This window comes from Ranitomeya variabilis, chromosome 1, assembly GCF_051348905.1.
Source record: "Ranitomeya variabilis isolate aRanVar5 chromosome 1, aRanVar5.hap1, whole genome shotgun sequence".
Taxonomy (NCBI): Eukaryota; Metazoa; Chordata; class Amphibia; order Anura; family Dendrobatidae; genus Ranitomeya; species Ranitomeya variabilis.
In genome coordinates, this window is record NC_135232.1 from 652,830,817 (window position 1) to 652,849,641 (window position 18,825).

The window sequence follows — 18,825 nt, forward strand, 5'->3', positions numbered from 1 at the left end:
CTCAGTGCATTTAGGCATGTAGACATGGTCAAGACAATCTCCTGCAGTTCAAACCGAGCATCAGTATGGGGAAGAAAGGTGATTTGAGTGCCTTTGATCGTGGCATGGTTGTTGGTGCCAGAAGGGCTGGTCTGAGTATTTCAGAAACTGCTGATCTACTGGGATTTTCACGCACAACCATCTCTAGGGTTTACAGAGAATGGTCCGAAAAAGAAAAAAAATCCAGTGAGCGGCAGTTCTGTGGGCGGAAATGCCTTGTTGATGCCAGAGGTCAGAGGAGAATGGGCAGACTGGTTCGAGCTGATAGAAAGGCAACAGTGACTCAAATCGCCACCCGTTACAACCAAGGTAGGCCTAAGAGCATCTCTGAACGCACAGTGCGTCGAACTTTGAGGCAGATGGGCTACAGCAGCAGAAGACCACACCGGGTACCACTCCTTTCAGCTAAGAACAGGAAACTGAGGCTACAATTTGTACAAGCTCATCGAAATTGGACAGTAGAAGATTGGAAAAACGTTGCTTGGTCTGATGAGTCTCGATTTCTGCTGCGACATTCGGATGGTAGGGTCAGAATTTGGCGTAAACAACATGAAAGCATGGATCTATCCTGCCTTGTATGGAGCATCTTTGGGATGTGCAGCCGACAAATCTGCGGCAACTGTGTGATGCCATCATGTCAATATGGACCAAAATCTCTGAGGAATGCTTCCAGCACCTTGTTGAATCTATGCCACGAAGAATTGAGGCAGTTCTGAAGGCAAAAGGGGGTCCAACCCGTTACTAGCATGGTGTACCTAATAAAGTGGCCGGTGAGTGTATATATATATATATATATATATATATATATATATATATATATATATATATATATAAATATATATATATATTTTTTTTTTAATTCTTCATTTGATATGTATGCCAACTATGGAACTGTAAATTGTGATCATTGTGGTACTTTTATTTTGCAGGGAGATCCCGTTTATGTCAATTATGGAACAGTGGAAGACTTTCAATACCTAACAAGGAATCTGTCTATGAATCTAACTGGCACTGTAGCTATTGCCAGATACGGTAAAATTTTCAGAGGCGACAAGGTTCGTAACGTAACTAAAATGAAAAATAGTAGAAAATATCATTAATATATTTACAATTAGGATCATCACTACCTCTCAATTTGTATCCTTAGGTGAACAATGGAGAACGGTTTGGATGCATTGGAATGATTTTGTATTCTGATCCAGCAGACTATGTGGTTGGCAGCCTTGACAGAGTATACCCAGTGGACTGGTGGCTGCCAGGGACAGGGGCTCAGAGAGGAACTCTTTTTACAAACTATGGTGATCCCCAAACGCCATTCTACCCATCTACTAGTAAGGAGTGTGCTGTTGTGAATCAAATCATTGCAGTATTATTAATGTTTTATATTTTAAGCCCAATATATTTACCTGTAGTATAAAGGTATGTTCACACATTGCTTTTTTGCCCAGAGGCATCAACAAGCTATCTTAGGTGGGAGGTGTATGGTCGGGGTCCTCTGTATCCCCCAGCCCCGCTCCAGTGATGCCCATGAGCTGCTTTGAATGTCACCCTGCTGTGAAAACTAATCATCCTTCTCCATATGTGTCCACTGGCTGGACTGTTGTGTACCTGGCTGATGTGCAAAAACAACCCACCCTTCCAGCCATGTGTGGACAACAAGCCTGATAAAGGTGTGAAAGGCCACTGTTCCTCTTCCTCCTGAGCCACTCCCTCATCTCCTGAAATGTTTTTTCCAGCAGGCATAGAAGTGGTATATTAATGCTCATGATGGAGTCATCAGTGCTGGCCATGCTGCTGGAGTATTGGAAGCAGCACAACATGGTTCACAGAGCGACAAAGCCATGCGTGCTGCAGATGAAACTCCACTATTGCCAGCTGCTGCTCTCACATTCTCTCCAACATATGCAAGGTGGCGTTCCACTTTGTTAGTTCGTCACTAGTGTTGAGCGATACCTTCCGATACTCAAAGGTATCGGTATCGGATGGTATCGGCCGATATCCAAAAAATATCGGATATCGCCGATACCGATACCCGATACCAATGCAAGTCAATGGGACACAAGTATCGGAAGGTATCCTGGATGGTTCCCAGGGTCTGAAGGAGAGGAAACTCTCCTTCAGGCCCTGGGATCCATATTCATGTAAAAAATAAAGAATTAAAATAAAAAATATGGATATACTCACCCGTCTGGCGGCCCCTGGACCTTACCGATGTAACCAGCAGCCCCCGTTCCTAAGAATGAGGAGTTTAGGACCTTCGATGACGTCGCGGCTTGTGATTGGTCGCGTGACCGTTCATGTGACCGCTCACGCGACCAATCACAAGCCGCGACGTCATCGCAGGTCCTAAACTCCTCATTCTTAGGAACAGAGGCTGCCGGTTACATCGGTAAGGTCCAGGGGCCGCCGGACGGGTGAGTATATCCATATTATTTATTTTAATTCTTTATTTTTTACATGAATATGGATCCCAGGGCCTGAAGGAGAGTCTCCTCTCCTCCAGACCCTGGGAACCATACACTGGGAACTTCCGATTCCGATTTCCGATATCACAAAAATATCGGAACTCGGTATCGGAATTCCGATACAGCAAATATCGGCCGATACCAGATACTTGCGGTATCGGAATGCTCAACACTATTCGTCACACATGAGCGGTAAGGCAGAAGTGATGCTGCAGTGCAGACAGGGGGCAGCAGCAGAATGAGAACGCCAACGGTGCTGTGAAATTGGTTGTGCAGGTCTTACTATGACTGGATGAGGAGGTGGTGGAGGATGTAGAGTATGAAAAGGTGACTTGTACAGAGAAACGTCCAACCGTCCTGGGTGGTGGTAGGACATGCGGTAGAACACATTCCACCTCTGTCCTAGCTGCCACTTTAGGGAAGAGAGCCAAGTTAATGGTCTCTCCTGCGTATCTGGGCCGGAACCATCGGGGCTGTCACCAGTGTTGCAGGGGGAAGAGATTGCTGATCGGAGCACTACATGACACCTGACTGATGGGGGCGGATCCGACTTAAATAGCAGTATGAGCGGGAAGACAGGACACTTGACGGGGACCAAGCTTGTGAGTACTAAGACGGTTAACTCCCTCTTCATGGACCCACGCCCGCTAGCCTATACCCCCAGCTAGCCAGACTGCCAACGCATTCTACCCTCAGCCCAGAGAGACTTCCTCACCGGGTGGTGACCAGGATAGAGTACGAACCTTTGCTGCGCTCACCACCTCGGAAGCACCGCTTAGTCCCATCCTTGCGGTACCTGCTGAGGAATGGTCCGTGCCTGTGGCTGTGTCCGCTGGACTGTGTGCTCCTATTGCAGCCTTGCTCACTGAACCCTCTGCTTCTAAATCTGTACCGCTGACCATCACCTCTGCCTCACCGTGTGCACGGATCAGGATTCATAGTCACAAGCAGAAAGTGCATCGCTCATCTGCAGGACTGGATCGGAGACATTTCGCTCCACCTGAGGCGCCGCCGAGAGATCTTCCAGCCATCTTCCTCCAGCGCACAGAGACTGATAAATTAACCTGTTACATTCCATTGCGTTTGACTTTTCCCCTGTCCTTCAATCACATCCTTTACCCCTCTGCTTGTATAATTGCTGCTCATATATATAAAGAACCTGTTAACTAGAGTTGAGTGCCTTTTACTTTTTTAGGATCGAGTTGGGTTTCGCGAAACCCGACTTTCTCAAAAGTCGGGTCTGGTGAAATCGGCCGATTATTGCGAAAAATACGAAAAGCTAGCACTCAATCAATATAGTTCACGGTGCCAGTGAACGGGATACTGGGTCCCACAAATCATAGAGTTCAAAGTAATCACTGCACTCATGTAGTTAAAGTTGCAAACATCAAAGGTTTTTTTAAACTTGAATCAGTGAAAAAGGTGCTTGGCGAATATAACGTTTCGGCCAGCCCGTGAGTGATTTCCGGTCATTTTGAGCTTCACTCACTAGATACAATTTATGTTCTTTATTTTGAATATATGGGTCCGACTATGGCTGTCAGTATCTGTAGCATGGATTTTTATGTACATATGTATATGTACACTTATCTGTTTGTGATATTCTGTTTGTCTTTTTTGCCTTGTTATAGCGATTTTGTGATCAAGGCCACGGGCTGGCCGAAACGTTATATTCGCCAAGCACCTTTTTCACTGATTCAAGTTTAATAAAACCTTTGATGTTTGCAACTTTAACTACATGAGTGCAGTGATTACTTTGAACTCTATGATTATTGCGAAAAGTCGGGGGTCGAACGAAACACGAAACCCAATGCAAGTCAATGTGAGTGGAGGACAGGAAAACAAGGCTTGTCAATCTTAATTCACCTTATAATAATAGGCATTGAAAATTGGGGGTCATTTGGATAAAGTTGTGGGGGGGGTAGGGCTGGTTCAAGTTTTTCGTGGGCTCAGGAAACGCGGACTACGTCACGGCGGTGGAGCAGGGAGAGGTAAGTATTTCAACTTTGCGAGTGCTGTGATCCTGAGAAAGCAGGGAGGGCCCACTCGTTCACATTGGAACTGGCACAGGGCCCCTCAAAGTACGGCGGTGTGTTTGACGGCGGTGGCGCCTCCCACCGGCAGAGACACTTTTGCGTACTATGAGGGGCTCTGTGCCAGTGACGTCGCCAACGAGTATGCCCCCCCACCTGATGAAGGAACCTGCGCTTTCATCTGCACCTTCCTCTTTGTCCCCGTGTAGGGTGGTATAGTATGCGGGAAGGGGAACCTGACTTTAAGCAGGGTCAGATTCTGGCTGTGTAGAGTGCAAGGGGAATGTAGTGGTCTGGGTCAATGTACCAGCAGACTCATCTAGCAGTGGCTGGGTAATAGGCAGGATGAGGAGGAAAAACAGAGATAGAGGCCCAAATAATAAAGTAGGCTAAATGCAGTTCAAAATTGGTAACAGGACTAAACAGGCGGCATTGCTTTGTTCAGTGGAGGAAAACTGTAATGAGTGGCAGACACAGTTAGTAGGCCCAAGTAATAAAGTGGGCCAAATGCAGTTCAAAATTGGTAACAGGAGTAAACAGGCGGCACTGCTTTGTTCAGTGGAGAACAACAAGCAGTGGCAGACACCGTTAGTAGGCCCAACCAAACAAGTAGGCCAAATGCAGTTTAATATTCGAAACAGGATGAAAATTGCGGCTCAGCTTTGTTCAGTGGAGGAGAAAAGCAAGGACCGGCAGACACCGTTAGTAGGCCCAACCAAACAAGTAGGCCAAATGCAGTTTAATATTCGAAACAGGATGAAAATTGAGGCTCAGCTTTGTTCAGTGGAGGAGAAAAGCAAGGAGCGGCAGACACCATTAGTAGGCCCAACCAAACAAGTAGACAAAATGCAGTTTAATAGTCGAAACAGGAGTAAACTGGCGGCTCAGCTTTGCGCATTGGAGGACAACTGTAATGGGAGGCAGACACAGTTAGTAGGCCCAAATAAGTAGGCTAAATGCAGTTCAAAACTTGTAGCAGGAGTACACAGGCGGCTTTGGTTTGTTCAGTGGAGGTCAAGTGTAAGGAGTGGCGCAGACAGACTTAGTAGGCCTAAAATAAAAAAGTAGGCTAAATGCACTTCAAAAGTGGTAACAGGAGTACACAGGCGGCATTGGTTTGTTCAGTGGAGGTCAAGTGTAAGGAGTGGCGCAGACAGACTTAGTAGACCTAAAATAAAAAAGTAGGCTAAATGCAGTTCAAAAGTGGTAACAGGAGTACACAGGCGGCATAGCTTTGTTCAGTGGAGGACAACTGTAAGGAGTGGCTGACACAGTTAGAAGGCCAAAATAATAAAGTGAGGTAAATGTCTGCCCCAAAAATGTTCATAAATAAACAGGTGGCATAGCTAGGTACAGGGGTGAGCTCTTCTGCTGAGTAGCAGACAGTGGTAGTTGAAGCAAAGTATTAACTGGTCTAAATGGAGGCCAGGGCCCCTGTATATTTTTACTATCATCTATCATTTCAATAAATTTGTATTGGCAGTGCCATTGAAGGATTTATCAGCACAGACTACACTGTGGTGGAACAGGGAGAGGTAAGTATTGCAAGTGGTAGAGCACTGTTCGAGCTGGAGGGGAACACTCTCTCGTGGGCTGCGGTACTGGCACAGGGCCCCTCATATTACGACGGTGTGTCTGACGACGTTGGTTGTGCACCACCACCGTCAGAGACACTTCATTGTACTTTTGTACCAAAAGTGGGCACACCCACCTGTCCAGGCAAACGGCACTCGCACGGGTGCTTGCGCCAGGTGGTGACCACGGCCCTGTGGGGGGAGTCAGCCCATTTAGGGAGGTAAAAAAATGGCCTATGGTGGACATTCAGCAGCTGCAAATGGAGGAATTGGAGCAGTCAGTAAGAGGAGGCCAAAAGCATGAAATTTTGTAAGCAAGCTACGTGTCAGCAGGGGAAGGTGGGGCAAAATAATTTGAAATCCATGATTGGTTCATTTTAATGAAGGTTAGATCATCAACATTTTGGGTAGCCAGACGAGTCCTTTTTTCGGTCAGTATTGAACCAGCAGCACTGAAGACTCTTTCTGATAGCACACTAGCAGCAGGGCAAGCGAGCTCCTGTAATGCATATTCTGCCAATTCAGGCCAGGTGTCTATTTTAGATGCCCAGTAATCAAAGGGGAATGACCTGTGAGGGAGAACATCGATAAGGGAGGAAAAATAGTTCGTAACCATACTGGACAAATGTTGTCTCCTGTCACTTTGAATTGATGCAGCAGTACCTGTCGTGTCTGTGGTCATTGCGAAATCACTCCACAACCTGGTCATAAAACCCCTCTGTCCAACGCCACTTCTGATTTGTGCACCTCTAATACCTCTGCCATGTTGCCCCCTACAGCTCGTGTGAGAACCATCACCGCCGCTGTGTGATGGGAATGCCTGAACCAAACGGTCTACAAGAGTTGCTTGTTTGGTAGCCAATATTTGCTCAAGGTTCTCATGTGGCATGATATTTTGTAATTTTCCATTATATTGTGGATCCAGGAGGCAGGCCAACCAGTAATCGTCATCGGTCATCATTTTGATAATGCGGGGGTCCCTTTTTAGGATACGCAAGGCATTCTCAGCCATGTGGGTCAATGTTCCAGGTGTCAATTCACTGCTTGTGCTGGGTTGAGGAGCCCTTTCTTGCAAATCAACATCACTTGTGTCCCGTAAAAACCCTGTACCTGACCTTGCAACGCCACCAGTTTCTAGTGCCCCCTGAGAAGCATCCTCCTCCCATAAATATTCATCCCCATCATCCTCCTCCTCCTCCTCTTCGTCCGCCACCTCGTCCAGGAGAGTTCCCTGAGCAGACAACGGCTGACTGTCATCAAGGCTTCCCTCCTCCTCGGCTGCAGACGCCTGCTCCTTAATGTGGGTCAAACTTTGCATAAGCAGATGCATGAGTGGGATGCTCATGCCTATGATGGCGTCGTCTGCACTTACCAGGGTGTGATCAAGGCCACGGGCTGGCCGAAACGTTATATTCGCCAAGCACCTTTTTCACTGATTCAAGTTTAATAAAACCTTTGATGTTTGCAACTTTAACTACATGAGTGCAGTGATTACTTTGAACTCTATGATTATTGCGAAAAGTCGGGGGTCGAACGAAACACGAAACCCAATGCAAGTCAATGTGAGTGGAGGACAGGAAAACAAGGCTTGTCAATCTTAATTCACCTTATAATAATAGGCATTGAAAATTGGGGGTCATTTGGATAAAGTTGTGGGGGGGGTAGGGCTGGTTCAAGTTTTTCGTGGGCTCAGGAAACGCGGACTACGTCACGGCGGTGGAGCAGGGAGAGGTAAGTATTTCAACTTTGCGAGTGCTGTGATCCTGAGAAAGCAGGGAGGGCCCACTCGTTCACATTGGAACTGGCACAGGGCCCCTCAAAGTACGGCGGTGTGTTTGACGGCGGTGGCGCCTCCCACCGGCAGAGACACTTTTGCGTACTATGAGGGGCTCTGTGCCAGTGACGTCGCCAACGAGTATGCCCCCCCACCTGATGAAGGAACCTGCGCTTTCATCTGCACCTTCCTCTTTGTCCCCGTGTAGGGTGGTATAGTATGCGGGAAGGGGAACCTGACTTTAAGCAGGGTCAGATTCTGGCTGTGTAGAGTGCAAGGGGAATGTAGTGGTCTGGGTCAATGTACCAGCAGACTCATCTAGCAGTGGCTGGGTAATAGGCAGGATGAGGAGGAAAAACAGAGATAGAGGCCCAAATAATAAAGTAGGCTAAATGCAGTTCAAAATTGGTAACAGGACTAAACAGGCGGCATTGCTTTGTTCAGTGGAGGAAAACTGTAATGAGTGGCAGACACAGTTAGTAGGCCCAAGTAATAAAGTGGGCCAAATGCAGTTCAAAATTGGTAACAGGAGTAAACAGGCGGCACTGCTTTGTTCAGTGGAGAACAACAAGCAGTGGCAGACACCGTTAGTAGGCCCAACCAAACAAGTAGGCCAAATGCAGTTTAATATTCGAAACAGGATGAAAATTGCGGCTCAGCTTTGTTCAGTGGAGGAGAAAAGCAAGGACCGGCAGACACCGTTAGTAGGCCCAACCAAACAAGTAGGCCAAATGCAGTTTAATATTCGAAACAGGATGAAAATTGAGGCTCAGCTTTGTTCAGTGGAGGAGAAAAGCAAGGAGCGGCAGACACCATTAGTAGGCCCAACCAAACAAGTAGACAAAATGCAGTTTAATAGTCGAAACAGGAGTAAACTGGCGGCTCAGCTTTGCGCATTGGAGGACAACTGTAATGGGAGGCAGACACAGTTAGTAGGCCCAAATAAGTAGGCTAAATGCAGTTCAAAACTTGTAGCAGGAGTACACAGGCGGCTTTGGTTTGTTCAGTGGAGGTCAAGTGTAAGGAGTGGCGCAGACAGACTTAGTAGGCCTAAAATAAAAAAGTAGGCTAAATGCACTTCAAAAGTGGTAACAGGAGTACACAGGCGGCATTGGTTTGTTCAGTGGAGGTCAAGTGTAAGGAGTGGCGCAGACAGACTTAGTAGACCTAAAATAAAAAAGTAGGCTAAATGCAGTTCAAAAGTGGTAACAGGAGTACACAGGCGGCATAGCTTTGTTCAGTGGAGGACAACTGTAAGGAGTGGCTGACACAGTTAGAAGGCCAAAATAATAAAGTGAGGTAAATGTCTGCCCCAAAAATGTTCATAAATAAACAGGTGGCATAGCTAGGTACAGGGGTGAGCTCTTCTGCTGAGTAGCAGACAGTGGTAGTTGAAGCAAAGTATTAACTGGTCTAAATGGAGGCCAGGGCCCCTGTATATTTTTACTATCATCTATCATTTCAATAAATTTGTATTGGCAGTGCCATTGAAGGATTTATCAGCACAGACTACACTGTGGTGGAACAGGGAGAGGTAAGTATTGCAAGTGGTAGAGCACTGTTCGAGCTGGAGGGGAACACTCTCTCGTGGGCTGCGGTACTGGCACAGGGCCCCTCATATTACGACGGTGTGTCTGACGACGTTGGTTGTGCACCACCACCGTCAGAGACACTTCATTGTACTTTTGTACCAAAAGTGGGCACACCCACCTGTCCAGGCAAACGGCACTCGCACGGGTGCTTGCGCCAGGTGGTGACCACGGCCCTGTGGGGGGAGTCAGCCCATTTAGGGAGGTAAAAAAATGGCCTATGGTGGACATTCAGCAGCTGCAAATGGAGGAATTGGAGCAGTCAGTAAGAGGAGGCCAAAAGCATGAAATTTTGTAAGCAAGCTACGTGTCAGCAGGGGAAGGTGGGGCAAAATAATTTGAAATCCATGATTGGTTCATTTTAATGAAGGTTAGATCATCAACATTTTGGGTAGCCAGACGAGTCCTTTTTTCGGTCAGTATTGAACCAGCAGCACTGAAGACTCTTTCTGATAGCACACTAGCAGCAGGGCAAGCGAGCTCCTGTAATGCATATTCTGCCAATTCAGGCCAGGTGTCTATTTTAGATGCCCAGTAATCAAAGGGGAATGACCTGTGAGGGAGAACATCGATAAGGGAGGAAAAATAGTTCGTAACCATACTGGACAAATGTTGTCTCCTGTCACTTTGAATTGATGCAGCAGTACCTGTCGTGTCTGTGGTCATTGCGAAATCACTCCACAACCTGGTCATAAAACCCCTCTGTCCAACGCCACTTCTGATTTGTGCACCTCTAATACCTCTGCCATGTTGCCCCCTACAGCTCGTGTGAGAACCATCACCGCCGCTGTGTGATGGGAATGCCTGAACCAAACGGTCTACAAGAGTTGCTTGTTTGGTAGCCAATATTTGCTCAAGGTTCTCATGTGGCATGATATTTTGTAATTTTCCATTATATTGTGGATCCAGGAGGCAGGCCAACCAGTAATCGTCATCGGTCATCATTTTGATAATGCGGGGGTCCCTTTTTAGGATACGCAAGGCATTCTCAGCCATGTGGGTCAATGTTCCAGGTGTCAATTCACTGCTTGTGCTGGGTTGAGGAGCCCTTTCTTGCAAATCAACATCACTTGTGTCCCGTAAAAACCCTGTACCTGACCTTGCAACGCCACCAGTTTCTAGTGCCCCCTGAGAAGCATCCTCCTCCCATAAATATTCATCCCCATCATCCTCCTCCTCCTCCTCTTCGTCCGCCACCTCGTCCAGGAGAGTTCCCTGAGCAGACAACGGCTGACTGTCATCAAGGCTTCCCTCCTCCTCGGCTGCAGACGCCTGCTCCTTAATGTGGGTCAAACTTTGCATAAGCAGATGCATGAGTGGGATGCTCATGCCTATGATGGCGTCGTCTGCACTTACCAGCCATGTGCATTCCTCAAACCACTGAAGGACTTGACAGAGGTCTTGTAGCTTCGACCACTGCACACCTGACAATTCCATGTCTGCCATCCAACTGCCTGTCCGTGTATGTGCATCCTCCCACAAATACATTACAGCATGCCTCTGTTCGCACAGCCTCTGAAGCATGTGCAGTGTGGAGTTCCACCTTGTTGCAACGTCGATTATTGGGCGGTACTGGGGAAGCTTCAGCGATCGCTGATGGTTCAGCATATGGCTGGAGTGTACGGGCGACCAGTGGATGTGCGAGCAAAGTCTTCGCACCTTCAGGAGCAGAGCTGGTAACCCCGAATAATTTTTCAGGAAGCACTGCACCACCAGGTTCAAGGTGTGAGCCAGGCAAGGTATGTGTTTCAGTTCTGAAAGGGCTATGGCAGCCATAAAATTCCTTCCGTTATCACTGACTACCTTGCCTGCCTCAAGATGTACACTGCCCAGCCAGGACTGAGTTTCTTGCTGCAAGTACTTGGCCAGTACTTCCGCGGTGTGTCTGTTGTCGCCCAAACACTTCATTTCCAACACAGCCTGCTGACGCTTACCACTAGCTGTTCCATAATGGGACACCTCGTGTGCAACACTGGCAGCTGTGGATGGAGTGGTCGTGCGACTGCGCTCTGTGGACGAGCTTTCTCTTCTAGAGGAGGAGGAGGAGGGGTGGCGAACGCCTACAGCCAACTGTTTCCTAGACCGTGGGCTAGGCAGAACTGTCCCACTATGGCTGTCCTCTGTGGACCCTGCATCCACGACATTAACCCAGTGTGCCGTGATGGACACGTAACGTCCCTGGCCATGCCTACTGGTCCATGCATCTGTTGTGAGGTGCACCTTTCTACTCACTGATTGCCTCAGTGCATGGACAATGCGGTCTTTGACATGCTGGTGGAGGGCTGGGATGGCTTTTCTCGCAAAGAAGTGTCGACTGGGTAGGTCATAGCATGGTACTGCGTAGGCCATCAGGGCTTTGAAAGCTTCGGTTTCAACCAACCGGTAGGGCATCATCTCTATCGAGATTAGTCTTGCAATGTGGGCGTTCAAACCCTGTGTATGCGGATGAGAGGATGAGTACTTTCTTTTCCTAATGAGAGTCTCTTGTAGGGTGAGCTGGACTGGAAAGCTGCATATGGTGGAACAAGCGGTGTTGGTGGTGGTGGACATGGCGGATTGAGAGAGGGTTGGTGATGGTATTCTTGAGGTTGACCTACATACAGTGTTTCCTACCAAAAACCTTGTGATTCCCTGACTGCTTTGGCCTTGCGACGATACCTCCACATTTGCTGCTGGTGGTGTCCTAACCGGTGGGCTTACAGTGAGGGAAGCAATGTAGCGTTGCTGACTACCTTCATTCTGAGCAGGTGCACCAAAGGTACGGGACGTTTGGTAGTTAGTCCAGGCTTGCAAGTGCATGCTGGTTAAATGTCTACGCATGCACGTTGTATTTAAATTTTGGGGATTCTTCCCTCTGCTTAAGGTCTTTGAGCATTTCCTACAGATAACTTTGCACTGATCATTCGGATCTTGGTTAAAAAATTGCCACACTCCACTATTCCTACTATGGAATACCTTTTCAGGCATTGCACGCTGTGCTACTTTCACCGGATGGCCACGCTGTCCTAAAACTGTTTTTTTGGTTGACAAACATTTTTGGCCTGAGAGGGGCCTGCCAGATGAAAGCTGTTGCGATGTAGATAGCTGCTGCGGATCATCCTCCTCCGCTTTTGAGCTACTGTCAGCGGCACCCTCTTCCTCCAATGGCTGCAAATCTGGGTCAACAACTGGGTCATCTATCACCTCCTCTTCAATGTCATGTGCACCTTTCTCTGTGTCACCGTGTAAGGTGCTATAGCGTTCGGGACGGGGCACCATAGTCTCATCAGGGTCAGATTCTGCCTCAGTACACTGCGAGGGCAATGTAGTGATCTGAGTCAATGGAACAGCATAATAATCTAGCTGTGGCTGTGCATCAGTGCACTCCATGTCCGATTCATCTTGTAATGGGCTGTTAACAATTTCCCTTTCTAACCCAGGCACGGTATGTGTAAAGAGCTCCATGGAGTAAACTGTAGTGTCGCCTGACGCATCCTTCACTTTTGGTTTGGGTGAAGGACACAAGGAAGCGACTTGTTCCTGACCGGGAGCAACCACTGGCGACTCGCTGCTTTTAAATTTGGAACTTTCTAAAGAGGAGGCAAAAGAGCTAGAGGCAGAGTCAGCAATGAAAGCCAAAACTTTTTCCTGCTGCTCCGGCTTTAAAACTTGTTTTCCTACTCCCAGATAAGGGAGCCTTCGAGGCCTTGTGTAGGCAGACAATGACGCTGGCTCAACACCTCCAGGCTTAGCTGCTATTTTGCTTTTCCCCACTACCACCAGATGCTCCACCACCACCACCACCACCATCAGTACCAGCTGGCAACGACCGCCCACGGCCTCTTCCACCAGACTTCCTCATTTTTGGAAAAATGTAACCAAAATAACAACCATTATATGGTACTGTAAAACAAGGTAGAAGGTGTATATGAACTTGTTGAGAATTTAATTCTCCCTTTTTTGGGGGGGGAGACTGCACCACAACTCAGGCCCAGTGTATAACACAACACAATGTAAGTGGCAGCAAGTGGCTGGCTGATACACCACAAACTAAGAGGACTGAGGTATATCCACTTTGTGAGAATTTCAATCTCACTTTTTTTTGGGGGGGACACAGAACCCAAACTCAGGCCCAGTGTATTTTACAACGCAATGTGAGTGGCAGCAAGTGGCTGGCTGATACACCACAAACTAAGAGGACTGAGGTATATCCACTTTGTGAGAATTTCAATCTCACTTTTTTTGGGGGGGAGACTGAACCCAAACTCAGGCCCACTGTATTTTACAACACAATGTAAATGGCAGAACATGGCTGGCTGATATACAACAAACTAACAGAACTGACGTATATCCACTTTGTGAGAATCTGAATCTCCCTTTTTTGGGGGGCAGACAGCACCACAACTCAGGCACAGTGTGTAACACAATGCAATGTAAGTGGAAGAAAGTGGCTGGAAGATCTCTGAAAAAATCCAAGGACTGTACTATTTCTATCTCCCTACAATGATCTTAGGACAAGTATGGCAGCAATAAAAAGGACTGCTGCACACAAAAGTGTGGACAAATAAACAAGATAACTACAGAAAGGAGCAACAGGATTTTTGCTTTTAAAAAAGCAGTTGGTTTGCACAGCAGCAGTGCAAACAGCAATGCAGCTATCAGGGAGCCTTATAAGGCAGCCTAATAAGCTACAGAGCTGATGCACAAAGATATAGCCTCCACTGTCCCTGCAAAACAAAGGTGGTGTTGGACAGTGGAAGTCGCTACAGCACAAGCGGTTTGGGGGTTAATCTTCCCTCCCTAACTATGTCCCTGCTTCTGATGAAGCTGCAGCAACCTCTCCCTATGCTGAGATCGGCAGAAGTAAGATGGCGGTCGGCGTGCACGCCCCTTTATAGCCTCTGTGACGCCGCAGAAAGCTAGCCAATCACTGTCATGCCCTTCTCTAAGATGGTGGGGACCGAGACCTATGTCATCACGCTGCCCACACTCTGCGTCCTCCTTCATTGGCTGAAAAATGGTGGTGAAAGCGTCATACGAAACGCGACTTTGGCGCGAAGATCGCCGACCCCATGGCCGATCCCACACTGGGATCGGGTTTCAATGAACCCGACTTTGCCGAAAGTCGGCGATTTTTGAATTTATCTGATCCGTTTTGCTCAACCCTACTGTTAACCCTTGCTCTGTCTCCTGTGTGTCACTGCATCCTACGCACCTGCTAGCATCCTACACCACTACACATACAAAGTGGGCAGTTAGGGAGATGTAATGTTTCCGGCCATGCTTTCTGGTCCATGTATCAGTTGTTATATGGACCTTCCCACTGATGGCGTTGCGCAGTGCACACCAGGAATGGCCCACCTGGAAAACTAGTGGTGGCTGGGAGCAACATACTGCAGGACAGTCACCGCCATCAATTTTTTACAACTATCTGTCTCCAGCAGTCGGAATGGCAGCGTTTCAAAGGCCAGGAATGTGGAAATGCTGTCATTCAGGACCATGGTTTGAGGGTGGGTAGGGTGTTATTTCCTCTTTTTCTTGAGTGTTTGGGGGATGGAGAGCTGAACACTTCCATAGGATGGTGTGGAGATGCTCAGTGACATAGCTGGTAGTGGTTGTAGTGCGGTCACATCCTCTCTTTTCAGGGAGGCAGGGAGCAGGAGGAGGCTCAGATCTGTTCAGCTTTTTAAGGTGTGTTTTCTACTGCACCTCATGCTTGGAATTCAGATGCCACCTCATGCAGGTGGTGATATGTAAGGGGGTCGACAGCACTGCGAGTACCTGCATGCTGGGTCTGGAACTAGAGAGGCTGCATCCCCTGTTCCCGGGGAGAAGCCTGAGTGAGCCAGATCTTCTCCTATTGCCTGGGGGAAGCGCTAGTGGGGTGGACCATCCTGCTGTCTCAGGAGGGCAGAGAAAGAAGTGGAGAAAGTGGGGGGATAAAAGAGAAAAGCATGAGGTCAGTTTGGCACGCACACAGAGCAGCTCACAGAGCAGTGAACTGCACGTTGTGCCTTCCCTGCCCTCACCACAGAGTACCAGCTTTGCAACAAGTGGCATAGAGAGCCCCCGTCGCCTGCAGATGGACCGCTACAGAACAGAGCAGAGCCGTGCACACTGAGCAGACCAGAAGGACAGGGACTGCTGCACTGGGGGGAGCTGTGTTTCTAGCAACAGCAGCAGCCAGAGAGAGGAGTGCTCCGTCCGGGGAGTACCAGCATCGTGCAGGCCAGCGTCCGCCATCTCCCGCAGTCAGCAGCGGGGATTAGAGAGGGAGAGTGATGTGCAGTGTGTGCCTGGCGACTACAGAGAGAGGTGCAGTGTACCTGTGACTACCAGAAAGCAATGCGCCAAACGCACCGTGTCTGTGAGTACGACACACGTGCCCCATAAGAGTGACCGGGGACAGGACAGACCCTTGCACTCTGACTGTGCTATTATAGATTTGCTGAGCCACGTTGGGCTCATACAGGACTGTGGCCCGTACCCTTGTCAGACACTACAGCAGGGACCAGTGAGTGCTTCGGTCTCAGAGCATCCGTACAGCATAGGCCCACACCTAAGCACCACCATCGTCACCGCTGACAGAATGTGAGGAGAGTCGTGCAGGGTCCATGTCGGGCTCAGACAGTGCCGTGGCCCAAGCTCTTCCGGCCACATCAATATATGGACTAGGGCTCAGCAGAAGGTACCGGAGACCGACCACTGCCGCCAGAAGATGGGGCATTGATGCCCACAAGACCTTCAAGGAAAAGATACCAAGCCAGCTGTTGTCGGTGCTAACTATTTAGTGGACCTAGGAATCATTAACTCTGCTATTACTAGAGTTGAGCGACTTTTACTTTTTTAGGATCGAATCGGGTTTCGCGAAACCCGACTTTCTCAAAAGTCGGGTCGGGTCGGGTGAAATCGGCCGATTATTGTGAAAAGTCGGGGGCCGATTGAAACACGAAACCCAATGCAAGTCAATGGGGAATCAAAGTTGGCAGTGAGTGGAGGACAGGAAAACACCTACAGCGGTGGCCAAAAGTATTGACACCCCTGCAATTCTGTCAGATAATAATCAGTTTCTTCCTGAAAATGATTGCAATCACAAATTCTTTGGTATTTTTTATCTTCATTTAATTTGTATTAAATGAAAAAACACAAAAGAGAATGAAGCAAAAAGCAAAACATTGATAATTTCACACAAAACTCCAAAAATGGGCCAGACAAAAGTATTGGCACCCTCAGCATAATTCTTGGTTGCACAACCTTTAGCCAAAATAACTGCGACCGACCGCTTCCGGTAACCATCAATGAGTTTCTTACAATGCTCTGCTGGAATTTTAGACCATTCTTCTTTGGCAAACTGCTCCAGGTCCCTGATATTTGAAGGGTGCCTTCTCCAAACTGCCATTTTTAGATCTCTCCACAGGTGTTCTATGGAATTCAGGTCTGGACTCATTGCTGGCCACCTTAGAAGTCTCTCAAGTGCTTTCTCTCAAACCATTTTCTAGTAGTACTTTTTGAAGTGTGTTTTGGGGTCATTGTCCTGCTGGAACACCCATGACCTCTGAGGGAGACCCAGCTTTCTCACACTGGGACCTACATTATGCTGCAAAATTTGTTGGTAGTCTTCAGACTTCATAATGCCATGCACACGGTCAAGCAGTCCAGTGCCAGAGGCAGCAAAGCAACCCCAAAACATCAGGGAACCTCTGCCATGTTTGACTGTAGGGACCGTGTTCTTTTCTTTGAATGCCTCTTTTTTTCTCCTGTAAACTCTATGTTGATGCCTTTGCCCAAAAAGCTCTACTTTTGTCTCATCTGGCCAGAGAACATTCCTCCAAAACGTTTTAGGCTTTTTCAGGTAAGTTTTGGCAAACTCCAGCCTCACTTATTTATGTCTCGGGGTAAGAAGTGGGGTCTTCCTGGGTCTCCTACCATACAGTCCCTTTTCATTCAGACACCGACGGATAGTACGGGTTGACACTGTTGTACCCTCGGACTGCAGGGCAGCTTGAACTTGTTTGGATGTTAGTCGAGGTTCTTTATCCAACATCCACGCAATCTTGCGTTGAAATCTCTTGTCAATTTTTCTTTTCCGTCCACATCTAGGGAGGTTAGCCACAGTGCCATGGGCTTTAAACTTCTTGATGACACTGTGCACAGTAGATACAAGAACATTCAGGTCTTTGGAGATGGACTTGTAGCCTTGAGATTGCTCATGCTTCCTCACAATTTGGTTTCTCAAGTCCTCAGACAGTTCTTTGGTCTTCTTTCTTTTCTCCATGCTCAATGTGGTACACACAAGGACACAGGACAGAGGTTGAGTCAACTTTAATCCATTTCAGCTGGCTGCAAGTGTGATTTAGTTATTGCCAACACCTGTTAGGTGCCACAGGTAAGTTACAGGGGCTGTTAATTACACAAATTAGAGAAACATCACATGATTTTTCGAACAGTGCCAATACTTTTGTCCACCCCCTTTTTTATGTTTGGTGTTGAATTATATCCAATTTGGCTTTAGGACAATTCTTTTTGTGTTTTTTCATTTAAAACAAATTAAATGAAGATAATAATAACAAAGAATTTGTGTTTGCAATCATTTTCAGGAAGAAACTGAGTATTATCTGACAGAATTGCAGGGGTGTCAATACTTTGGGCCACAACTGTACAGTGCCCATTTTAATGCCAAAAACATCAATTCTTATTACTTAAGCTTGTCAATCTTAATTTACTTTATAATATACATAATATGCTATATATAATAGTTACGCATTCAAAACAGGGGGTCATTTGGATAAAGTTGTGGGGGGGTAGGGCTGGCTCAAGATTTTCTTGGGCCCAGGAAATGCGGAATACGTCAAGGCAGTGGAGCAGGGAGAGGTAAGTATTTCAACTTTGCAAGTGCTGTGATCCTGAGCAAGCAGGGGGGCCCACTAGTTGGCACTGGCACAGGGCCCCTCATAGTACTGCGGTGTGTTTGACGGCGGGCGGCGCCTCCCACTGCCAGAGACACTTTTGCGTACTATGAGGGGCCCTGTGCCAGTGCCAACGAGTATGCCCCCCCACCTGATGAAGGAACCTGCACTTTCATCTGCACCTTCCTCTTTGTCCCCGTGTAGGGTGGTATAGTATGCGGGAAGGGGAACTTGACTTTAAGCAGGGTCAGATTCTGGCTGTGTAGAGTGCAAGGGGAATGTAGTGGTCTGGGTCAATGTACCAGCAGACTCATCTAGCAGTGGCTGGGCAATGGGCAAGATGAGGAGGAAACACAAATATAGGCCCAAAATAAAAAAGTAGGCTAAAAGCAGTTAAAAATTGGTAACAGGAGTACACAGTCGGCATAGCTTTGTTCAGTGGAGGACAACTGTAAGGAGTGGCTGA

The 18,825-nt window shown here is 47.7% G+C and overlaps 1 protein-coding gene across 3 annotated transcripts in view; it reads left to right on the top strand.

The window, feature by feature from the left end:
* Nucleotides 1-18,825, top strand: part of LOC143774783 (putative N-acetylated-alpha-linked acidic dipeptidase) — a 236,518-nt gene that overhangs the window by 73,780 nt on the left and 143,913 nt on the right. For all 3 annotated transcript variants that reach the window (XM_077262561.1, XM_077262553.1, XM_077262567.1), the window contains 2 exons: nt 969-1,094; nt 1,187-1,370. In XM_077262561.1, coding sequence (XP_077118676.1) covers nt 969-1,094; nt 1,187-1,370 — 310 coding nt within the window. The remainder of the gene's footprint in view (nt 1-968; nt 1,095-1,186; nt 1,371-18,825) is intronic.